The sequence below is a fragment of the Macrosteles quadrilineatus genome, unplaced genomic scaffold (genome assembly GCF_028750875.1).
Source record: "Macrosteles quadrilineatus isolate MER2022 unplaced genomic scaffold, UCM_ALF_1.0 Scaffold_3__2_contigs__length_128488019, whole genome shotgun sequence".
NCBI classification, from domain to species: Eukaryota; Metazoa; Arthropoda; class Insecta; order Hemiptera; family Cicadellidae; genus Macrosteles; species Macrosteles quadrilineatus.
Window position 1 is genome coordinate 40,315,558 of NW_026542596.1, and position 18,798 is coordinate 40,334,355.

Here is an 18,798-nt window from a genome sequence, read left to right on the forward strand (position 1 = left end):
ATATCTATTATCATATGCCTTTGATGAAAATTATTACAGTGTAATGTACCAACTATTATAATGGTTTTGAACTATGATAATATGTTCTCCTTGAGAGAACATATTATCATATATTTGATAATATAATATGTCATAGAACTATGATAGTGTAATACCGGCCTTAACAACCCCAAAAACAGGAATAATTCATAACACATATTGAGTTTGCAGAATATATGAATTTAATCTTTCACATAACAAAAAAACAAATTTCTTATTGTAACGCTTAACTAGTGACTGTCATATTTACAAGTTTCAAAAATACATTATACACAATGTTCTTAATATAAAAACAAGCCGTGTATAATATGGCCAAACATTTGTCATTTACAATTGTAATTTGGTAATTAACTCATAGACTATTTGATTTACACTAAACTATTTACATCTGAATCACAGATCTTGGTCAACACTAACTGGAAGACTAAATATTTATCTTATATTTGTACATTATCATTAATATAAACTTGTATTACTTCGTAGAAAATGACGTAACAAATAACAATTATAATTTCATAGTCCCGATGCTGTTCCATGTCATGTAGCCAGTCGCTTCGTTTTGTTATCATTTCAACATGTCAAATATTCCTGACTTGACTCATTAAAAAGAAAACCTCCTTTGTTGAGATTAAAGAAAAAATTAAATAACGACATGGATGAAAAGAACCATAACTGAAACGCAATTGTTAAGTAGTCGTGCCTGCAATTCAATTACTATACAGCGAATTTAAACATATACTAAGGTAAGAAACCTAAATTAGCTTAAAATCATTATAAAGGTAACATCAAACACCAAATCAAAATGTACAAATAGAAATGACACAAATCTGAATTTATATGTATAATACGCAGTCTTGAGATGTTCATTATAGTACCTAAGACTTAATAAGCAAAGATACTTCCTGTCATTAAAATACTAAATAACTGAAAACTTAACGAGTTGAGCATTTCAGAATGTATTTACAAAATGACTCCTTCGAATGAAAATGAATAAAACAAACATATTTATAGCTTGTTATAAATAGAACAAAAACTAAGGAAAACTACTTGCTCTTTGAAAAAAGTTTGGTTTGCATTTTCATTACAATCAGTGAAAACAGTTAAAGATTAGGTTATAAACATGACTTGCTCAGTTACTATGTCCACAATACAAAACATTACCGGGTTAAACGTGGTGAACTTCATGGAGCCAATGCACCATTTCTCAACTAATGTCAGACGTAAGACTCTTCGTCCATGAAAGTTCTTGTGACGATGTAACGTTGTGACTGGCTGCAGTCCCCCAGGTAGTACGATGTGATGGGGGCTCGGCGGTTCTGTGTAGCAGGCGTGGCGGGGGGCGGAGGCCTGTAAGGTGGTGGTGGGGGAAGTGATCGTGACCTGTGAGCAGCTCTCTCTTCCTTGCGCTTCAGTCTCCCTCGGACAAAACAAGTCTCGACGTGTACAGGAGGTAGATGACGCAGTTTCGTCGTCACCTCGTTCCCTCGTGAGTTTGATCTGGAGACGTGAGGTGTGCAGTCATCGTCTGAAAGAGTACTTGAATCATCACACTCTGAATTATGCACTTCTTCATTTTCTTTCAAAGCGTAGTAGTAATCTCCGGATCCGAAGCCCAACACGACCTTGTCCCCGACCTTGGGTGAGCTGTAGGTACTGTGGTCCGAGATGGTGTTTGAGTCGGAGGATCTACTCGTGTTAGAGTGGTTGAGCAGACTGGACGAGCTGTAGGAATGTTCGATCCTGTTAAAGCTTTGATCCGACTTGATGGGAGAGTATATCTCCTGTATCCTCTGTGGAGAGTAGTTGCCATCTCTCGACACAAAACTCTGCTCAGATTTGGATGGACTGAAGTTCAACTCTGCACTACTCAGGGACAACTTCTTCACACCGTTCACTCCATAAATGGGGGAATGTGGGTCTTTATACCTTGATCTCGGAGTTTGATCCACAACCTCACAATGAACAGCCGTCACTTTCCTCAGAGGTGGATGCCTTCCAAACTTGTCGTCTGCATACATCATAGGCTCCTTGGGGGAACTCTTCCCAGTGACTTCAGTCCGATTGCCATTCATGTCAGGCTTGTTGCGGCGCGGAGGGGTGGGTGGAGGGGGAGTGTCTAGCAGCGACTCCTCGGAGGCACTTCTTCTCACTGCTTCCTCAGTCTTGGAGTTGTTGGGTACAGAGCTGAGTCGTCTGGAGCGCTGGCGGAACCAAGCCTGTCGCTGGAAGTTTGGGTTGAGTCTCTCCTCCCAGCCTCCGTAAACCCTCACGTACTCAGCCGGACCAGACATTGTGGATGTTACCTGCAAAACACCATGTCACTATTAGTTACTTGTTTTTTATATACACAAACAATATTGTACTATTCTTTCCTACAAAAGAGAATGCTGCAAGTTATCTTCAAACGATTAAGCAAAACAATAACAATGTACCATTATTCAACTAATTTCAAAAGTAAAACTCTTAGCTGAGAAAATATTCAACGGACCATATAGGCCTATTACAGTATCATTTGAAAATAGTGCAATCTGCTAAAAAATGCCCTTAAGAACTTCATAATAAAATTCTCTTCAAGTTAAAAAATTAAAAAAAATATCTCAGTTAGCCGAGTGGGTGCTTAACCTTCAAATAGTCAAGAGATTGCTGGTTTGATCCTAAAAAAGGCTCGATCCTGGACCCAGATATCTATCATCATTTGGATATCTACAAAAAGGTTGGTAATAGGTATTTAACCTGGTAACAAGAACAAAAAACTGAAAATTGATAATATCGTGAAAATTTAAAATAAAAACAATTTAACCAGAACCAGTCAAAACTGTAATCCACCATTAAGACCTAGTAATACACTAGGATACGTACCTTGGCATGGTTGTCGAAGGCTGGGTCATAACCACTGGAACTAGTGGAGCCACTTTCCTCCTCGTCCGGAGTATACAGCTGAGAGTCTGACATGGTGAGGCCAGAGTCTCGAGACAAAGAGATCTTGTCTTTGCGAGGCGGCGGACTACACTCCAGGCTGTCTATGGACGAGTCATCCCGTCTCATGGCTGAAACAATGAGACAGCGATCTATGAGACATGTAAACACGTACAAGAACAAAAGAGGAAGTATGCAGGGTGAAAATCATATCAGAGTTGCAAATCTTGGGCAGATAAGTCTCTTATTCCTCTAAAAAAAAATGTTAAAAACACCTTCATCGGTGTATGTTGGTTAACCAAACCAACACATAATAATAAATGTATGGTGTTTATAGATCTTTGAAAATCACTAATGCCTGTGCATCATTCATGAAATCATAACATTTCCAGACCCAGATCTAATAGTTTTACTGCACAGTAACTTGGAATAGGTAGTGTCTGATGGTGATCAACCAAATAGCTCAAGATGCCTAACTAATCACTACTACCCATACCCATATGACAAAAACTATAACATTACTTTACTGTCACGCTGGATAACCCCACAAACCTGTTGACTAGTAACAAAGCCGTCTACATGTAGGGGGTTTAAAAATTGTAAAAATCAAGAAACCCATACCAAAAAGAGATCAAACACAACTCACAGTCGCTCTCCTCAGTGCCGCTGTCACGAGGGTCGCCGAGCAGGTGGGGTACATGAGATCCGCACAACACCTGACAATGCGACACCAGACACTCGACCAGGACGGGGACAGCTCTCAGATCCTCGGTGACACACATGGCGTCACTCCACAACAGCGAGGGGCCGACACACACACCGAGGTTACTGGTGGACATGAGGTTGTGAGGCGCTCGGCGCGAGATATGATGCAGCACGCACAGGAAGTGGCACAGCAGCGAGTGATTCACCTTCGGCAGCTGAGCTAGGATGCTGCGGACAAACAAACTTTCTCAACAAAATCGTCACACTTCAGATAACTAACTAAATGGGCCACGTAAAATTGGTGACAAATATGTAATTGTGAAAGTATATTGTTTATGTTACTGTATGGGTTCGATTTTGCTTGCATTTTTTTCTAAACGCCTTTGGGCAATTTGAAATGAACATCACAACACATTAGAAAGTTTTTACTGAGAACTCATCAAATGAGATAAAAAACTAAAGTACATAAATATTTTTATAAGGTGAGAAACTGAACACATATATAATTATGAATTCAAGGTTAATAAAAAGTGTTTCTTATGTGATTACGTGAAATAATTGTTATCCCCTAATAAATTTCATTCAACAGCTAGGAATTCCTTAGCAAAGTCAATCACTTACCCTTTGATCTTGAGCAGTTTGTGGTGGGTGTTGGAAGTGTCTATCGCGTCCCTCCACTGCGGGTAGAGTGAAGAGCACAGTAGAGGATCGGGCAGAGAGCGCAGGAAGTCCTTGAACAGAGCCGCAGTGACCAACACCGGGACGTGGTCCCATGTGACAGCCTCCCCTGCGTCCAGCTTGTCCCGCAACTCTCGCACCATCCGCGCGTTAGCTGACTTGCGGAAAATGCCTTGAGTGAACGGACCCTTGGCTAACAGCTGCTGCAGCATGGACTGTAAACATATGTAATTGTTAGAGCAATCAATACCAATAAAAGTTGGTATAACCTTCAGAAGAAGTTTAAAAATACATTAAATAATAACGCATTATTATATGTGGAATAGGTACTGTGGTACTACTGTGATACTTAATTCCTCATTCATGCATCATTCTATTTTCTATCGTTGAGTTTGATGTCAAGAAAGAGTTTACTAATGCAGACCAAATGTACAACTCAATTGCAGGCCCATTTTTGACCCTGTCAGTGTCCGAAGCACAACTAATAGTTGTGCCCCTTTGAAATATACATACAGAGTGTCCACTGACCAGGAAATCTGAGAATTATGCTTGAATTTTGTATATCCATCTGGTATTTTCAATTTACCGCCATCGCTAATGGCAACAGTGACGTTTCCGTGACCATGGGAGACAATATGAGACTATATTAACGTCCAGACGACCGCAGGAAAATAGTCAGAATTTTGCCTCAATCGCGGGAGTAGGTTATTATGTCTACATGGTCGCAATGGATTATTAGAAGTTTACCGTGATCATGCAAATACAAACCAATCTTTTCCCCCAAAAAAGCCAATTGCCTCGCACCCTAGGCACGTGTCTACCGTGCCTATTTGGTAAATCGGCCCTGCTCAATTGGCCTCCACAGAAGGCACTACCATAATGTTAGATTGAGCTAAAAGAGAGTAGTTTGAAATTCCCTAAAAATGAAGTGCTGACAACATTATCAGTTTGAATGAGAGCAAACATGTACCTTTATGTGCCTAACATAAAGCAGCAAAACATGGGTTTGAAAAAAGTCTGTTGAGAGTGCGGGTATACCTGGATAAAAAACACAAAAAACTCAAAACGTTACACCACTTGAAAAGGTCGAAAGCGACAAAGCATAACAAGTTTTGTTACACTTACCATTACAGGCCTTGGCAAGCTGTCACCCTCACAAATCTTGGTGAGCGGAAGACCAAAAAGGCATCCTGAACTCTCCTTGCTAAGGCTTCTGCGGAAGACATGGCCGATCCTCATCCGACCTCCGGCCTTCTTGCAGGACTTCTTCACCTCTCCATCACAAGACTTAGCCGTACTCCTATAAAAAAACAAGTATTGTCTTAACTTATTTATTCCTCTGAAGAATATAAATAAAATTGTGGCCAAAAAGTGTCTACAAGTGATGATAGCTACCTATGACAATAAATAGTAATAATAGACTTTGGAAAGACCAATAACGTAGATTGTAATTGGTAAACACAATTAAAACAATTGTATCGTATCTTTCAGGAAACCGAATGAATAATATACAAGACTAGTGCATCTGTTGCTCAAATTCGAGCAATTGCAAAGTATTGCGGGCGTTATTTCAAAACGAATAACAGTCATAATTTCCGATAACTTAAAAGAGTCAACTCAAAGATAATGTAATCAATCACTCCACTCCAGTTATCAAAACTGAAAACGAATGCTTTTGTGTGTATCGTGTGTTTACTATGAACAGCTGTAGGCCTAATTAATACAATTTATTTGTCCGTTTAAGTAAACAAAATCTTTTATCCATAAGAAATACATTGGGATTTTGATGGCCTGTGGGGCAAAGTTCAAGGACTTTTATAACAGGAGTTGGTGAAAGGGGGCATCTCCACAAACAATACTTCATTTTGACACATCGTTTGTAAAAATCCGTCCATTATTAATGGAGGAGTAGTGTTTTGTAGAAATCGCCTTCAAGTATTATATACAAGGATTCTCAAATTTACTGTTAAAACTTATTAACTGATTCAATAATTTTAATCCAAAATTTCAGATTATTCAAGTGATACTGCTTTTTTTAACGGACTAAGTACCGAAATACTCTGAGACTATTACAAGAAGGTAACAAGACACTAAGACATTCAACAGGCTACAACATATTAAAGAACCAGTAAGCGTACCTGAGAATGAAGTGACACCTTGCCAGAGGGTCGTGCAAGTTGTTGCAGTGGTCTAGGTCAAAGCCCTCCTCGCTGCTCAGTCCGTCACGCAGACAGCTCAGCTTGATGGCAAAGGGACGTTCATGACCCACCAGAGGGTATGGCGACTCCTCCCTCGCAGTCTTGGCCCAGAGCTGAAACTGTGAGGCGTCCAACCCCCTCATCTCAAGGTGCTCCAGGGCGAGACGGATACAGTCCCTGGCCGTCTCATCAGGCCCGACACTGAACGTCTTACACTGCAAACACACGGTTGTGGTCAAATACAAACACAAATAAAGTACACCATATTTGACTCAAATTTGTGATGTATGTTGTGGTTGAGTCTGTTTTGCTGAAAGACCACAAAATAGTTTGCAAGACTTGAAATCGATCATTTTCATCAAGTGGAACATGATGTGGAGGATTTTTTCGTTTAAAAAAACTAACCTAATTATGTGTTTTAGGGAAGCAAATTCTTGAGCATACTTATCTCAATTTTGACCATAGTTTTTTTCTGAAACAGGTCTCACTTCCATTTCATAGTGATCAGTTTATTTACTCTGATCTATTTTGCAGATTATATTCTAACACTTGATCATCGCACATAGATCAATAGATAGTAAAGAGAAAGATCTTGCTGAAAAATCAAGAGCCAGAAACCATTCAAGAGGACTTAATGATAAAATTGAAAACTTCTACTGCAAGTCGAGACTTTATTTAGGGTTGAGAAAGGAAGAGGCTTATTGGCACGAAGGAGAAAATAGAGCTGCAAAACCATTGATAACCTAAATTAAACATGTACTGCAGAGGAGCTTTAGTGGATAGAAGAACGGAGCTGTAAAATCCATGATAACCTAACAAATGTATTTTTGCAGCATGACACTGATGCTGTTTGACTTACATATTCAATGGCGGTAGAGAGGTCGTAGTAGGTAACTTGTATGTTGGTGGACCTCGGCTCCTTGTCTCGCTCCTTGTTGAGAACATCCTGCAGAGTGTTCCACCACAAGTCCCTGGCAGCCTGCGTCCTGCAACAAATATGATACATTACACTAACTGATACAGAACACATCTAATGTGATCATGATAGGAAGAGGGTGGGGGGTTGCTGTAATAGAACCCAGGATATTGCCAAATCAATGGGATGGATTTAATATAAGTAATAATAACACTGCAACCCGTATGTCTAGCTGAAGTAATCACAAAACCGATTCTAGGCTAGAGCCTAGCGTCCTAGGACATAAAAGAGATTAATCGATCTGCATAGCTTTGTTGCTGACAAATTATTTGTTTCTAAAGCCAAGATTATTTATTAAAACTACAATAAAACGCCAGATTGGACGAGTTTCATACCAAACTTACTGGCTTTTCTCAGGAGCTAACCTTTTGATTGCCAACTTAGTAGCCTACCATAAACACTCAGCTACCCAGAGACATTATAAAATACCCCCGCCGCAGCAAACCTGCAGACTAAGCGGATTTCCATTTTCCTGGCTAGATTTCTACTAAAATATTCCCCTAACAATTGTGAGATTTATTTCCTATCTAAATTACATTAATTTTAATGAGGAACATACTTAGGTTTGCTGCTACAGGGAAGGTATTGAGTGGTTTTTTTTTATTAAAATGTTTATAGCTTAGTATGAAGAAAAAAAATTGCCTACATTGATTGCCTAGTATATCCATAAACAAGCAAACTACAACAGTTTATTTATTCTCTATAAGAATAGCTTGGAAATCATAAATTTACAATTTTTTAAACTATCTTCGTAACCGTCAGGCATTTAACAACGCTTCAACATAAAATTTTCTTTTTTAAGCTCAACAAAACGGTTTAGGGCCTAGAAAGAATTTGTGAAATTTTGTGATTTAGGGTCAAAATTGGGAAAACCAATGTTTCCCTATATTATAACCTAGTAGAGCATAACCTGGCATACAAAATGTACCTATCACTTATTTAATTGCATTTACATGTGTATACGTAATTTACAATGTGGTGTAAGTTAGGCCTACAGTTCCACTGAGAACAGGTCATATTACCGGATTCAATATAGATTTTTTTCCGATATTAATATTGCATTGAATTTAATCTACCATTATGATATAAATAAATACCCCCCACCCCAGTAAATATGCAGGCATACTTCCGTTTTCTCAGATTTTGCCTCAAATCCAATTTAAATAACATTAGGTTTAACGAGTACCTCTAAGTTTGCTGCTACAAGTAGGGTAATAAGGTGTATTTTTACTTTCTCCCCCTATACATAGTATTGGAAAGTAGATACCTATTGTTTTCGTCAAAATTTACGAGTTTGAGTTTTGAGTGGATATATCCATTTTGGGTCTCCCTGAACCCAAAAAAGTGGTTTACGAAGTGACGCCTGTGTGTCTGTATGTGTGGATGTACAAGAGCTACAGACCACACCTGTAGTCCGATTTTGATGTAGGCCTAATTTGGTATGTAGGTACCTACTTACTTAATCCATGGTATCTCCAGGAGTTATTTTTATTTATTTTTTATTTTGATCTTTAATGGGGGTTCCCCATAAAAAAAAACCATAAAATAGAGTAAACCTCCAATTTTTTTGTAAATGGCCCGAGCGATTTTAATGAGAATTTAGTATGTTAAAGCCCTTTATATTCTGAACAAAATGGTACAAATCCCATTTCCGTTAAAATTAGGCCTATGGTTCAAAAGTTATCGAAACTTATGTTATTTTCCCATTACAAATCCCATAAAATCACAAAAAAGTAGGATTTTGGGAAAACCCCGGTTCTGGTTAAAATTAATGTTTTGTGGTACTTATAATTCTAAACAAAATAATGCAACCCCCATCACTGTACCTAACAATTACGGTTTAAAAGTTATTGTGATCTATTTCTACAACTATCATAGTTATTCCCACAGCTTATCAATGATAAAGGTTGTTGACAAGCTTATGGGAGAAAGTATGTGCCAGATTGCTGATACAGTTTATTATAGTAAAATATTAATATTAGGGCCTAATCACTAGCCTACATTAATATGAATCAAGCACCCCTATAAATCCTTAAGTAAATTTAGAATTTCATTGTAAAAAAACTTTTAAATCACGCTAGTCTCTTTTCACGGTCATAGTAGACTATCAGTGCCATTGGCGAAGAATATAAATTAAATATAAAATATATAAATATAGAATATAAAATATAAAGAATTTATATAAACCCTATAAATAGAAGGACATTTTAACCCAAGCACAATAAAACCAAATCAATTTTTAAAACTCACAATGACTTAGTTCGTCGAAACCTTTTCGGAGGCGGGGTGGGAAGTTTGTTGTCAAATCCATAGTAAATGTAGGTATCCGAATCGTCGTGATGGGCAGTGAAGCACGGAAAATACATCTTAAAATAACACAACCACTTGACTAAGAATAACACTACTACACTGAACTGACTAGCGACGGTGACTAGTTATGACTGATTGGGGCCATTGGGGGGGGGGTTGTAGTAGAGCGTAGTAGAACTACCCCTTCCACGTCTATATCCCCACCCTGCATTCCTATATCCTGGGCCTGATATCACCCCAAACATATGCACATCACGCCACTAATATTTGCACGGGAAGTTCCAATTATTGGACTTGGATTTACAAACTAACATTTGGAAGTTTTCGCAATCCTTAAAATGCAAAATAAGATTTCCAAATACGGGGATTGTTCTAGTATATATTGTCAAGTGTACAATATAAAAAAGATTGTTTGTCATTACACATGATTGAATAATAGAGTAAACCGGTATTAGACACACTTGAGGAGAAGTTCTAACAAAAATAAAGTGTTTGTGTTATTTTCATTCAGCGTAGATAATTTACCCTTAATGGTAATAGCCTGCAAATATTGAAGAATAACATTTTAGTAGGTAACGATAAAAGGAAGAGTAATAGAAAACATTATAATTATAGAAGAACTATTTAAAAATTCATTCTTCCTACTAAACCCCAACACAAACTAATTAAGGATGGCAATTGAATATTTTTGTGTTATTAATTCTTTTGCATGAAATAATTATCAAAATCAAGCCTAACTTCCCGGAAGTCCTCGCAATCAGAAGTATTTACAAAATAAGATTAATCCTCAAAAATTGTCAAATACGGGAAAAGGGACCCGTTAAAATAGAAAACCAGAAAACAAATAGTTTAACAAGGCCTGAAATTACGGCAAAAAATTTTTTTTGTAAATATACACATGAATAAACACAAACTATATTACGATTAGCATAATGGTCTATTCAGCATAAACTATCCGAGATATTTAACCTCAACAGTTGTGTCAATAATTATTTACTGTCGAATCGTCCATTTTATTAGGCTATTATTAATCTTTTCTTGTTGCCGATTCCATGCCCGTAGAAAGTATTTATTCTTTTTTAAACAATACTTTATAGACTACAGTATAGTTATTTTGAACTTGATTAACACGAATTTTAAGAAGCTATAAACAAACATACTGTATTTAAATACTAAATTTGTTATTTTGGAATAAAGAACTTATGACTTCCGAGTTTTAAGGGGGTATTATTATTGGACCCAGTATTACTATTTGCACTTCCAATATCACTTTCATCATTATCAACTTATCGCTCACTTATGTTTAGGTTACACCAAGGTTGCATCCCCATCAATTTGTTAATATAAATAACGATAATCAATAATATTACCAGCAAACGTAGGAATATTCCAATAGAATGACTAACGTTTATTCAAATTTAAATAAAGCTACACTATCTACTGAGGGTATTTGGGGAGAGTTTCCAGCCCCCAGGTGTCAGGTGCATATGTACCACAATCTCTAGCAGTGAGTCACTGCCTGTCCTGTCACCCTTGGTACATGCCAGGGGTGCAATGTAGACAACACTTCCTGGAACTCATCTCTTCACATATTTGCATCATCTTTGGGTAATGTTGTTTTCCAACCTCAGCCAAGGAGTAGATTGTTTAGAGTTTGCATCTAATCTATTATTGTATGTCTGCAACTATTCCATCTTTCATTTGTTAGCCCAGATGAACAAAAAGTTTACTGGCTTTTTTTGTGATCAGTGGAATTAAATTTTTCGTCGTACATCTGCAATCTATTGACAGACTACTAGTTTCTGAGCATCAGTCGTTCAATTTCAGAATTTTTGAAATGACTTCATCAAATCACAAATCGTCAAGAATAACTTAAACACATTAATTTATTCTTGATCCGTGGTTTCAGGAACATGAATAGAGGAAACACAATTAGGTAACAAAACACAACGATAACTCTAAATATAAATACCAAACCCAAAACTAGTCATACAACATAATCACATTATTGAACTAACACATTATTGATCAATCCCACAAGGCAAAATGAATGGAATACTCGTCTAGGAGTCGGGGAAAAAGTAAAAACGTAGCTTTTCTCTTGTTCATGGGATTTCCGGGGTGAACACTCTCTCTAGGGGAGTATTTCTGTCCACTGCGAGGGGATGACGCGGGGTCGCTGACCAGCAAGGGAAACCCCGACCTGAGGACGCCGCCCAGCCTGGAGCTAGGGGCTAATTGGTGGCTCCACCCGTTTAATTTTTAATTGCTTGGAAATTTTATACCCAATAACTTTCCATTCAATTAGAACAGTTTATAACTATAATTTCGCGATACGATATAGAAGAAGACGTGAAATAAAGTGTATGCCAGATCCATGTTTAAAGAAATATGGATATTTCGAAATAATTTAGGGTTGAAAACAAATTAGCTAAAAACACTATTGAATAAGAATTCAAACAAAAACACACTTAAATAAGATCTCGATGACGTAAAATGAATGTTTCAGGGTAGATGTAAAAACAAAACCCCGTTGCAGCAAACCTGCAGACTTAGCGAATTTCCATTTGCCTGATTGGATTTAAACTAAAATGTCTCCTTAAAAATATCACATTAAATGTGATATTTTTAAGGAGACATTTTAGTAGGGAATTTTATTCCCTATTTAAACAGAATTAGTTTGAGTACTTAGCTTTGCTGCAACAGGGAGGGTAAAAAAGTCTTTTTAATGTAAAATGTTAAAAGGTACTGTGGTTTAGTAAGAAATTAATGTATTTTCCAAATTTGATCAAAATATGTTCATAAACAAGCAAGCTACTACGGTTGACTTATTCTTCATAAGAATAACATGGGAATTTTTAGATTACAATTTTTTTGAATTTTCTCCGTAACAATTAGGCGCATAATAACGCTTCAATATACTAAATTATTTGTTTTTTAAGCTCTACAAAATGGTTTAAAAAGAAATTGTGAAATTTTGTATTTTCAGGATCAAAAATGGGAAAACCTATTTTTACCCCATAAAACCCCCCATAAACCCCCGTTCCCATGGCCCGATCATGCTGGTTCGCGAACTCATTCAAGTTTATCCCGCCTTACACCTTCAAACCAAATTTTATCAAAATCGGACAAAAATTACTCAAGTTATCGTGCGGATGGACACACACACACACATATATATATATATATATATATTTGAACGAATGGTGTTTTTGGCCTCTGGGGACATCAAAATGAAAAAGTAAATCGGTCCCGGGCCTAGGTCTTACCATGAGACCTACGGTAATAGCTACTTCCCTATAGGGAAATTCGCTAAAACACATGTTAGATGAAAATGTTAACATTTCAGAGTATTTTACCTAATGTTTGAAAACTATGCTCTTTTAAATAAATACCCTTCTTTATGAACAGTACAATTAAGTAAGAGCAAACAACTTGTGCACAGAGGGACTGCAGACAATTTAATTCAATGTCAACTAAACTTACAGGGGGTAAAGATGTATACAAATGCTTAATGAAACGCAAATACAAGAGCTTACATCTTTAGTCGGTGTTTTGGAGTTGACATAAAAATGTTCATCTTTTATAACAGATTCATTTCACGCTAAGACAATATAACGCTATACGTCAACGGAGGGTAGAATTTAAAGTGACTATGAACTTCTTTTGTGGCTAACGGAAGAGAATAAAATTTAACGAAATAGTTTTTAAGGGGTATTTCTGGGCAAACCCCCTAATGCTGCTATGCCCTTAAAATAAGCATTGCTCCTTATATCCGTTAGTATGATTCAGCCGAAGTAAGTTTTAAGGCATTTTCATGTCTTGCAACGCTTGTGTGAAACATTCATTAATTTCTTTAGGTTAGCTAAATTAAATGTACCACGCGAATAGAAGAATCGGCTATTTGTCTTTGTTTGGGCGACAAAGTCGACGTTATGAAGGATTCGCAGGTCTGCTAAACCCGCCGGCATCGTCCGAGAATTCTGTAGCGGGAAACTGAATAACTAATCGTGAGAAAGAAATTATAATAAGCTTACAACTGAACACATTCTTGAACCGGCACCAATAAATTAACACGATTATGTCTTCTGAATTAAAAGACGCTGAAACAGGCACAGGCGGCCTCGCTGTTTAGTTTTCACAAGTTCTCCGAATGCTGCGGGTATTTATTGCCACTTCTCGACGTTGTATTTTATGGATTTACATGAGTTGTTTTCTTTATAATATATTTACAACTTAAATTTTGGAACGAATTATTTAAGGTTAGAACTTAATCCACAGTTAAAATTAGACAGCTGAAACGATCTGAAATCTATAACAGTACTCGACAGATACTCAATTCGTTATATCTGTATATTGTTGTTTAAATGTGCATCAAGTCATAATTTCTAGAGCAACTGGAGTTCCCACAGTCATATAAAAAAATAAAGATAGACTCTCTCTTAATTCTCGTAATTCTGTGGATAAACAACACAAATTGTCTAAGGCGCAAAACAAAAAATTACACAATAACAAGAATTATTGGATATATGCACGACATTGTTTAGCTAATCATTTATACTAAAAATGCTATCATATAAGTATAATATCGTGAATAATTATTGTACGTCAGATTTGTTCATGCTGGTAGTATATTTAAAAATAAAATGAGGGAACTGATTTTCGTGACAGAAAGTTCTTTTCAGGGTAATCATTCTCACAATCCTATTTTCAAAACGCAATAAAAAGTTGTCTCTGAGTTAAATATGACTATAGTTCGGCCGCTTAGAAAGCGACCTCCTCCAGCATTGGTTTAGCATTAGAGCGCAGGTCGTTTTCTAAGCGGCCGAACTATAATATACTATCAATATAAAATATTAAATTTCCCAAAACAAAATCTCCCAGTTTTGGTAGATTCATTACGAACTGTTTACAACAATGTAGATGAGATTGTCTAAAATTACAAGATGTAGCGGCATTAAAACGATGGGGGGGGGGAGGTGATGAGAACGGAACAGCAAGGGTGAGAAACTCCCAGGAGGCCATTGTGTCGACGGCTGTTGCCCTCAGCGGCACCTCCCCCCCCCAACCAACACAGACGTTCACTTTTCCCATTTCATATTAGCTTTTGATAACAAAACAAGAAATACTACTTGTTGGTATTAATTTCACAAACTAATTTCATGGGATCATTTTGTATCTTAAAATATTTATTGCGTAGGTAGATAAACTAGATAAACATTATGACCACAAATTCTATTTAACAATCTCCAGATGACAGTTTAACCAACTCATTTCCGGTCACTGGTAATTAGGTAAGGATCCAGATAATGTCATTGAATAGTGGTAATAAGTTATCACAAGGAAATAAGGGACTTTTCAGAATTTGTGGATGAGTGTTTCGAGGGTTTCATTCATAATAATCTGTTCCGTTCTCGATTATTATACTCCGTTCAAACAGCCGTGGCACCTGACGGATTAGGAGACCCCACGGAAGCCCTCGGGGCCTACTAATAAAAAAAAAAAAAAAAAAAAAAAAAAATGGTGTATACCATTTTTATGTTTTTTAATGTTCGGTTCGGCCCTGTTTTATTTGTGTTTTTGACGAGTTGCAAGCTTTGAAATGTTGTATTTGCAACAAAACATGTAAGATGATGAGCAATATTAATCTTTGGGCTGTTTGACAGAGGTATGTAAAACCTATTATTGTCTTAATTAAATTGAAACCATCAAGTTACTATAGGCATCCCAGAAAGAAACAAAACGACCCTGGGCCTTTTTGCGCCGCGGGGCGCGAACCACTTGATCTTTTCGTTTTTGCGCAGGTTGTTTTTTTCTTGGGATGTTTATGGTACGGTACACTACAACACCTACTGTGCATTTCTTTAAATCAACAGCTGAAAACTGGAGTTGCAAATAGGGTGCAAGATTTAAAGAGAAAACCAACATTTTTACATAGATGTGTGTACTATAGCAAACAACCTATGTTTTAACCTAAAAATGATGTACAGCATAAATATTTTTATAAACAGACAGGAAACCTATATCAATGAGTTAGTCAAAGTTATTTTGCTATGCATGAAACAGTGGTGCTTTCATTGCCATTTTGTTCAAATCCACAATTAATTTACTAAACACTTTTATTTTATCAAGGAAAACCCCCCAAAAAAAATCATATAATATACAATTCACAAATAGCTGTATTTTGTTCAATTAAGCAGGCACTTCCAAACCTGTAAAGACTAAACGTTTATGATGTATGTGGTTTACAAATGCTGATAATTTTCAACATTGTATATTGTCATAAACTCAAAGCCTTCTAAGTTATTCAGAGTTCAATCAATATCCTAAGAATATGTTCTTATGCTCTTTAGAAAGTCTTAAGAAAAATTGCCTATCCATTCATGAAACAGAACAGTACTGGCATAAAACATTTTAAATTGCCTACTTATTAGTAATTGTAGTCCCTACCCAAAGTAGTTTCAAGGGCTTAAATATATCAAATGCTTTGGATGCATTTTCTCTTACACTTGATCACACATTAATTCCAAAATAATGGTTTCTTAAACAATCTCAAAACCACGAAAAAGATAATTAATTTTTATCCCACTAGTACAGATTACTGGTGCACTCAAGGCCTAGAACTATACTCTGTTAACCCGCGATAGGTCACACAGCTGTCTAAATGACCGAGTTTATACTTTTTGGCGTAAAAATTATATTTATTGGTGGTCGGTATTGTCAGCCGTTACTGTGCATAACACACCACATTCCAGGAATACTGTGACCTATTTTTCACCATCCTTCGCCTCCTCATTTTAGTCTAGTGACAGCTTTTTGTCATGTACTGGTCAATTCCACCGTGTGCTTCTCCTCGTGTTTCGGAATTACCGGTGAATAAGACAGTGTGCGTCTCCTCGTGGTTTCTAATTAATGCTTATTTTTCTTATGATTTTTGATTGGCTACTGTTTTAACTCATTAAATTACCATTACACTATGTATTACCATTAAATTATGTGCTGGGCAATGGAGTATTTATATATGTCTCAAATTAAATGGAATCTAGCAAGTAAAGAATGAGACTGATAGTCCACTGTCAAGTTGAGAGAGATGAGGATATTGAATGTTCAGTGACGCTTATATGATATTTTCTAAGGCTTTTCAATGAAACATTGATGAGAGACACGACAATATTAATAATGAAGACGAAACTAAAAAAAATCAAAGGAATTTTATCTTTACACGACAATAATGACTTCTAATTATTTATAAATTAACTTTTTTGTGAGCTTTTTTTTCATGCAGTAGTATACAATACAGATTGCTTTAAGTCAAGTTAAATCATTCTTTATTCAAATATTTTTTAATGTGCCTCTCACTAAATATTTGCTTTGTATGTATTTGTCATTTCTAGATAGATAAAAACACTTTTAAGGTATTATTGAGTTTTATATGAAACAGTTTACACAAAACAAACAATGCAAAGTGTACGATTTTATTACATCTGTCCATTTTATATTTGATCATCTAAAGCATATATTCAGAAGGTTGTAAATTTGTTTTACACAATTTTTACGATTTTGAGCAATTAAAACTTAATGCTTGCTGAAATATGGGGTTTTGTCATCTTCTCACGTTTTCAATTCAGTGCAACCTCTGCCTAACAAAATTCAGGCAGTTTTAGGGGAAGAAATCTATCCCCTCCACGTCTTGATCCTACCATTAAAACAAGAGCTCAACAGATAAGGTTTGTCAAAATGGCAATTAGCTGCAACACATAAATTAAGCAAACAAATTAGTGGGAGAATTTAAGCCTAAATTTGGTGTATACATACTATAGTCGCTTCTCCTAACCCAACTCGCACTCTTTTTCCCCCTCACCATCACATATTAACACTCATGCTGAAAGAAGACCCTGTGCCCTGTTCAAAATGAACTTCCAACGAGTCCTTTGCTCGCCCTCTTCCTTGTATGTTAAGCACGGGTCATACTAGGCTGGCATCAGCCGCGAATTTAAAGAAGCCGCGACTGTCAGCTTAATGTGACCACAAAATTCGCAGCTGACACTGAGCTGACTCAGCCTGGATTGGTAGGCCGGTGATGCTGGTGCCAGCTGCTGATCACCAGCGGCTGGCGAACAGCCTAGTGTGACCCGTGCTTTACAAGTACATTGCCCTAGCGAGTATCTATGCAGGCGCACAACAAACTAAAGCTGAAAGCGCAAGGTTGTCCTGTAATCAAGTTTCCTCTGTAGCTTTTTTCTCAGGGGTTCTGTGAAATAGGAGCCTGTGCACCGTTTATAGACTGCGGTCCGCCAGTTGGAGAACACTGATAAACGTCTTCACCTATCCTCAAAATCACAAAAACTACTGTCAACAATGAAAGTAGTAAGCAATGTCACTTACGTAAATGTAGCTACGACGTTAGTAGTTGGCCAGCCCAGGACGAAGCTTGTGTCAGCTGACTTGTTGAGCTCCGTAACCTCGTCCAGCGAGCTGCGACTCATCCACAACTCGGACACTCGCACCTTCTCCTTCAGCTTGAAGTTTCCCCCGGCCCGAGCCTTGGCGACAAGCAGCAAGTCGTTGAAGAGGAACAGATGACGCTCCTGACTTTGCACTCCCTACAAAACAAGTCTGATGTAGCAGAAATTGTGATTGTTGGAGAGGAAGTTATATACCGGTAGTGATCTTAAATATAGACATCTTGATGCAGCAATAAACATGTCTTTATCCCATTTTAAAAAGTTCCGTGTCTCTATGAATTCTTCTCATACAGCCCTCAAGTATTCAAAAATCTTCCTCTATAGAGGAACATTCTTCCCAGCTTAATGGTGGAAACCTCTTGAAAAATCTGATGTCTTTAAACCTTAACTATAACTCAAAATGGTCCAACCTTTTATAAAACCCTTAATTATTCTCTTATTGGAATATTTTCAATGCTATTTTATCAAAGAAAATTTCACCCCTTTTATAAAATTTAACTATATTTTCCCA

The 18,798-nt window shown here is 37.0% G+C and overlaps 1 protein-coding gene across 3 annotated transcripts in view; it reads right to left on the minus strand.

Moving 5' to 3' along the window:
• Positions 1 to 204: 204 nt before the first annotated feature.
• Positions 205 to 18,798, minus strand: part of LOC128988328 (rho GTPase-activating protein 20-like) — a 247,851-nt gene continuing 229,257 nt past the window's right edge. For all 3 annotated transcript variants that reach the window (XM_054409512.1, XM_054409513.1, XM_054409515.1), the window contains 8 exons: positions 18,208 to 18,425; positions 7,396 to 7,522; positions 6,477 to 6,751; positions 5,464 to 5,638; positions 4,282 to 4,553; positions 3,602 to 3,888; positions 2,899 to 3,086; positions 205 to 2,342 (listed from right to left, as the gene is read on the minus strand). In XM_054409512.1, the coding sequence (XP_054265487.1) occupies positions 1,254 to 2,342; positions 2,899 to 3,086; positions 3,602 to 3,888; positions 4,282 to 4,553; positions 5,464 to 5,638; positions 6,477 to 6,751; positions 7,396 to 7,522; positions 18,208 to 18,425 (2,631 nt within the window). In that variant the 3' untranslated portion in view covers positions 205 to 1,253. The remainder of the gene's footprint in view (positions 2,343 to 2,898; positions 3,087 to 3,601; positions 3,889 to 4,281; positions 4,554 to 5,463; positions 5,639 to 6,476; positions 6,752 to 7,395; positions 7,523 to 18,207; positions 18,426 to 18,798) is intronic.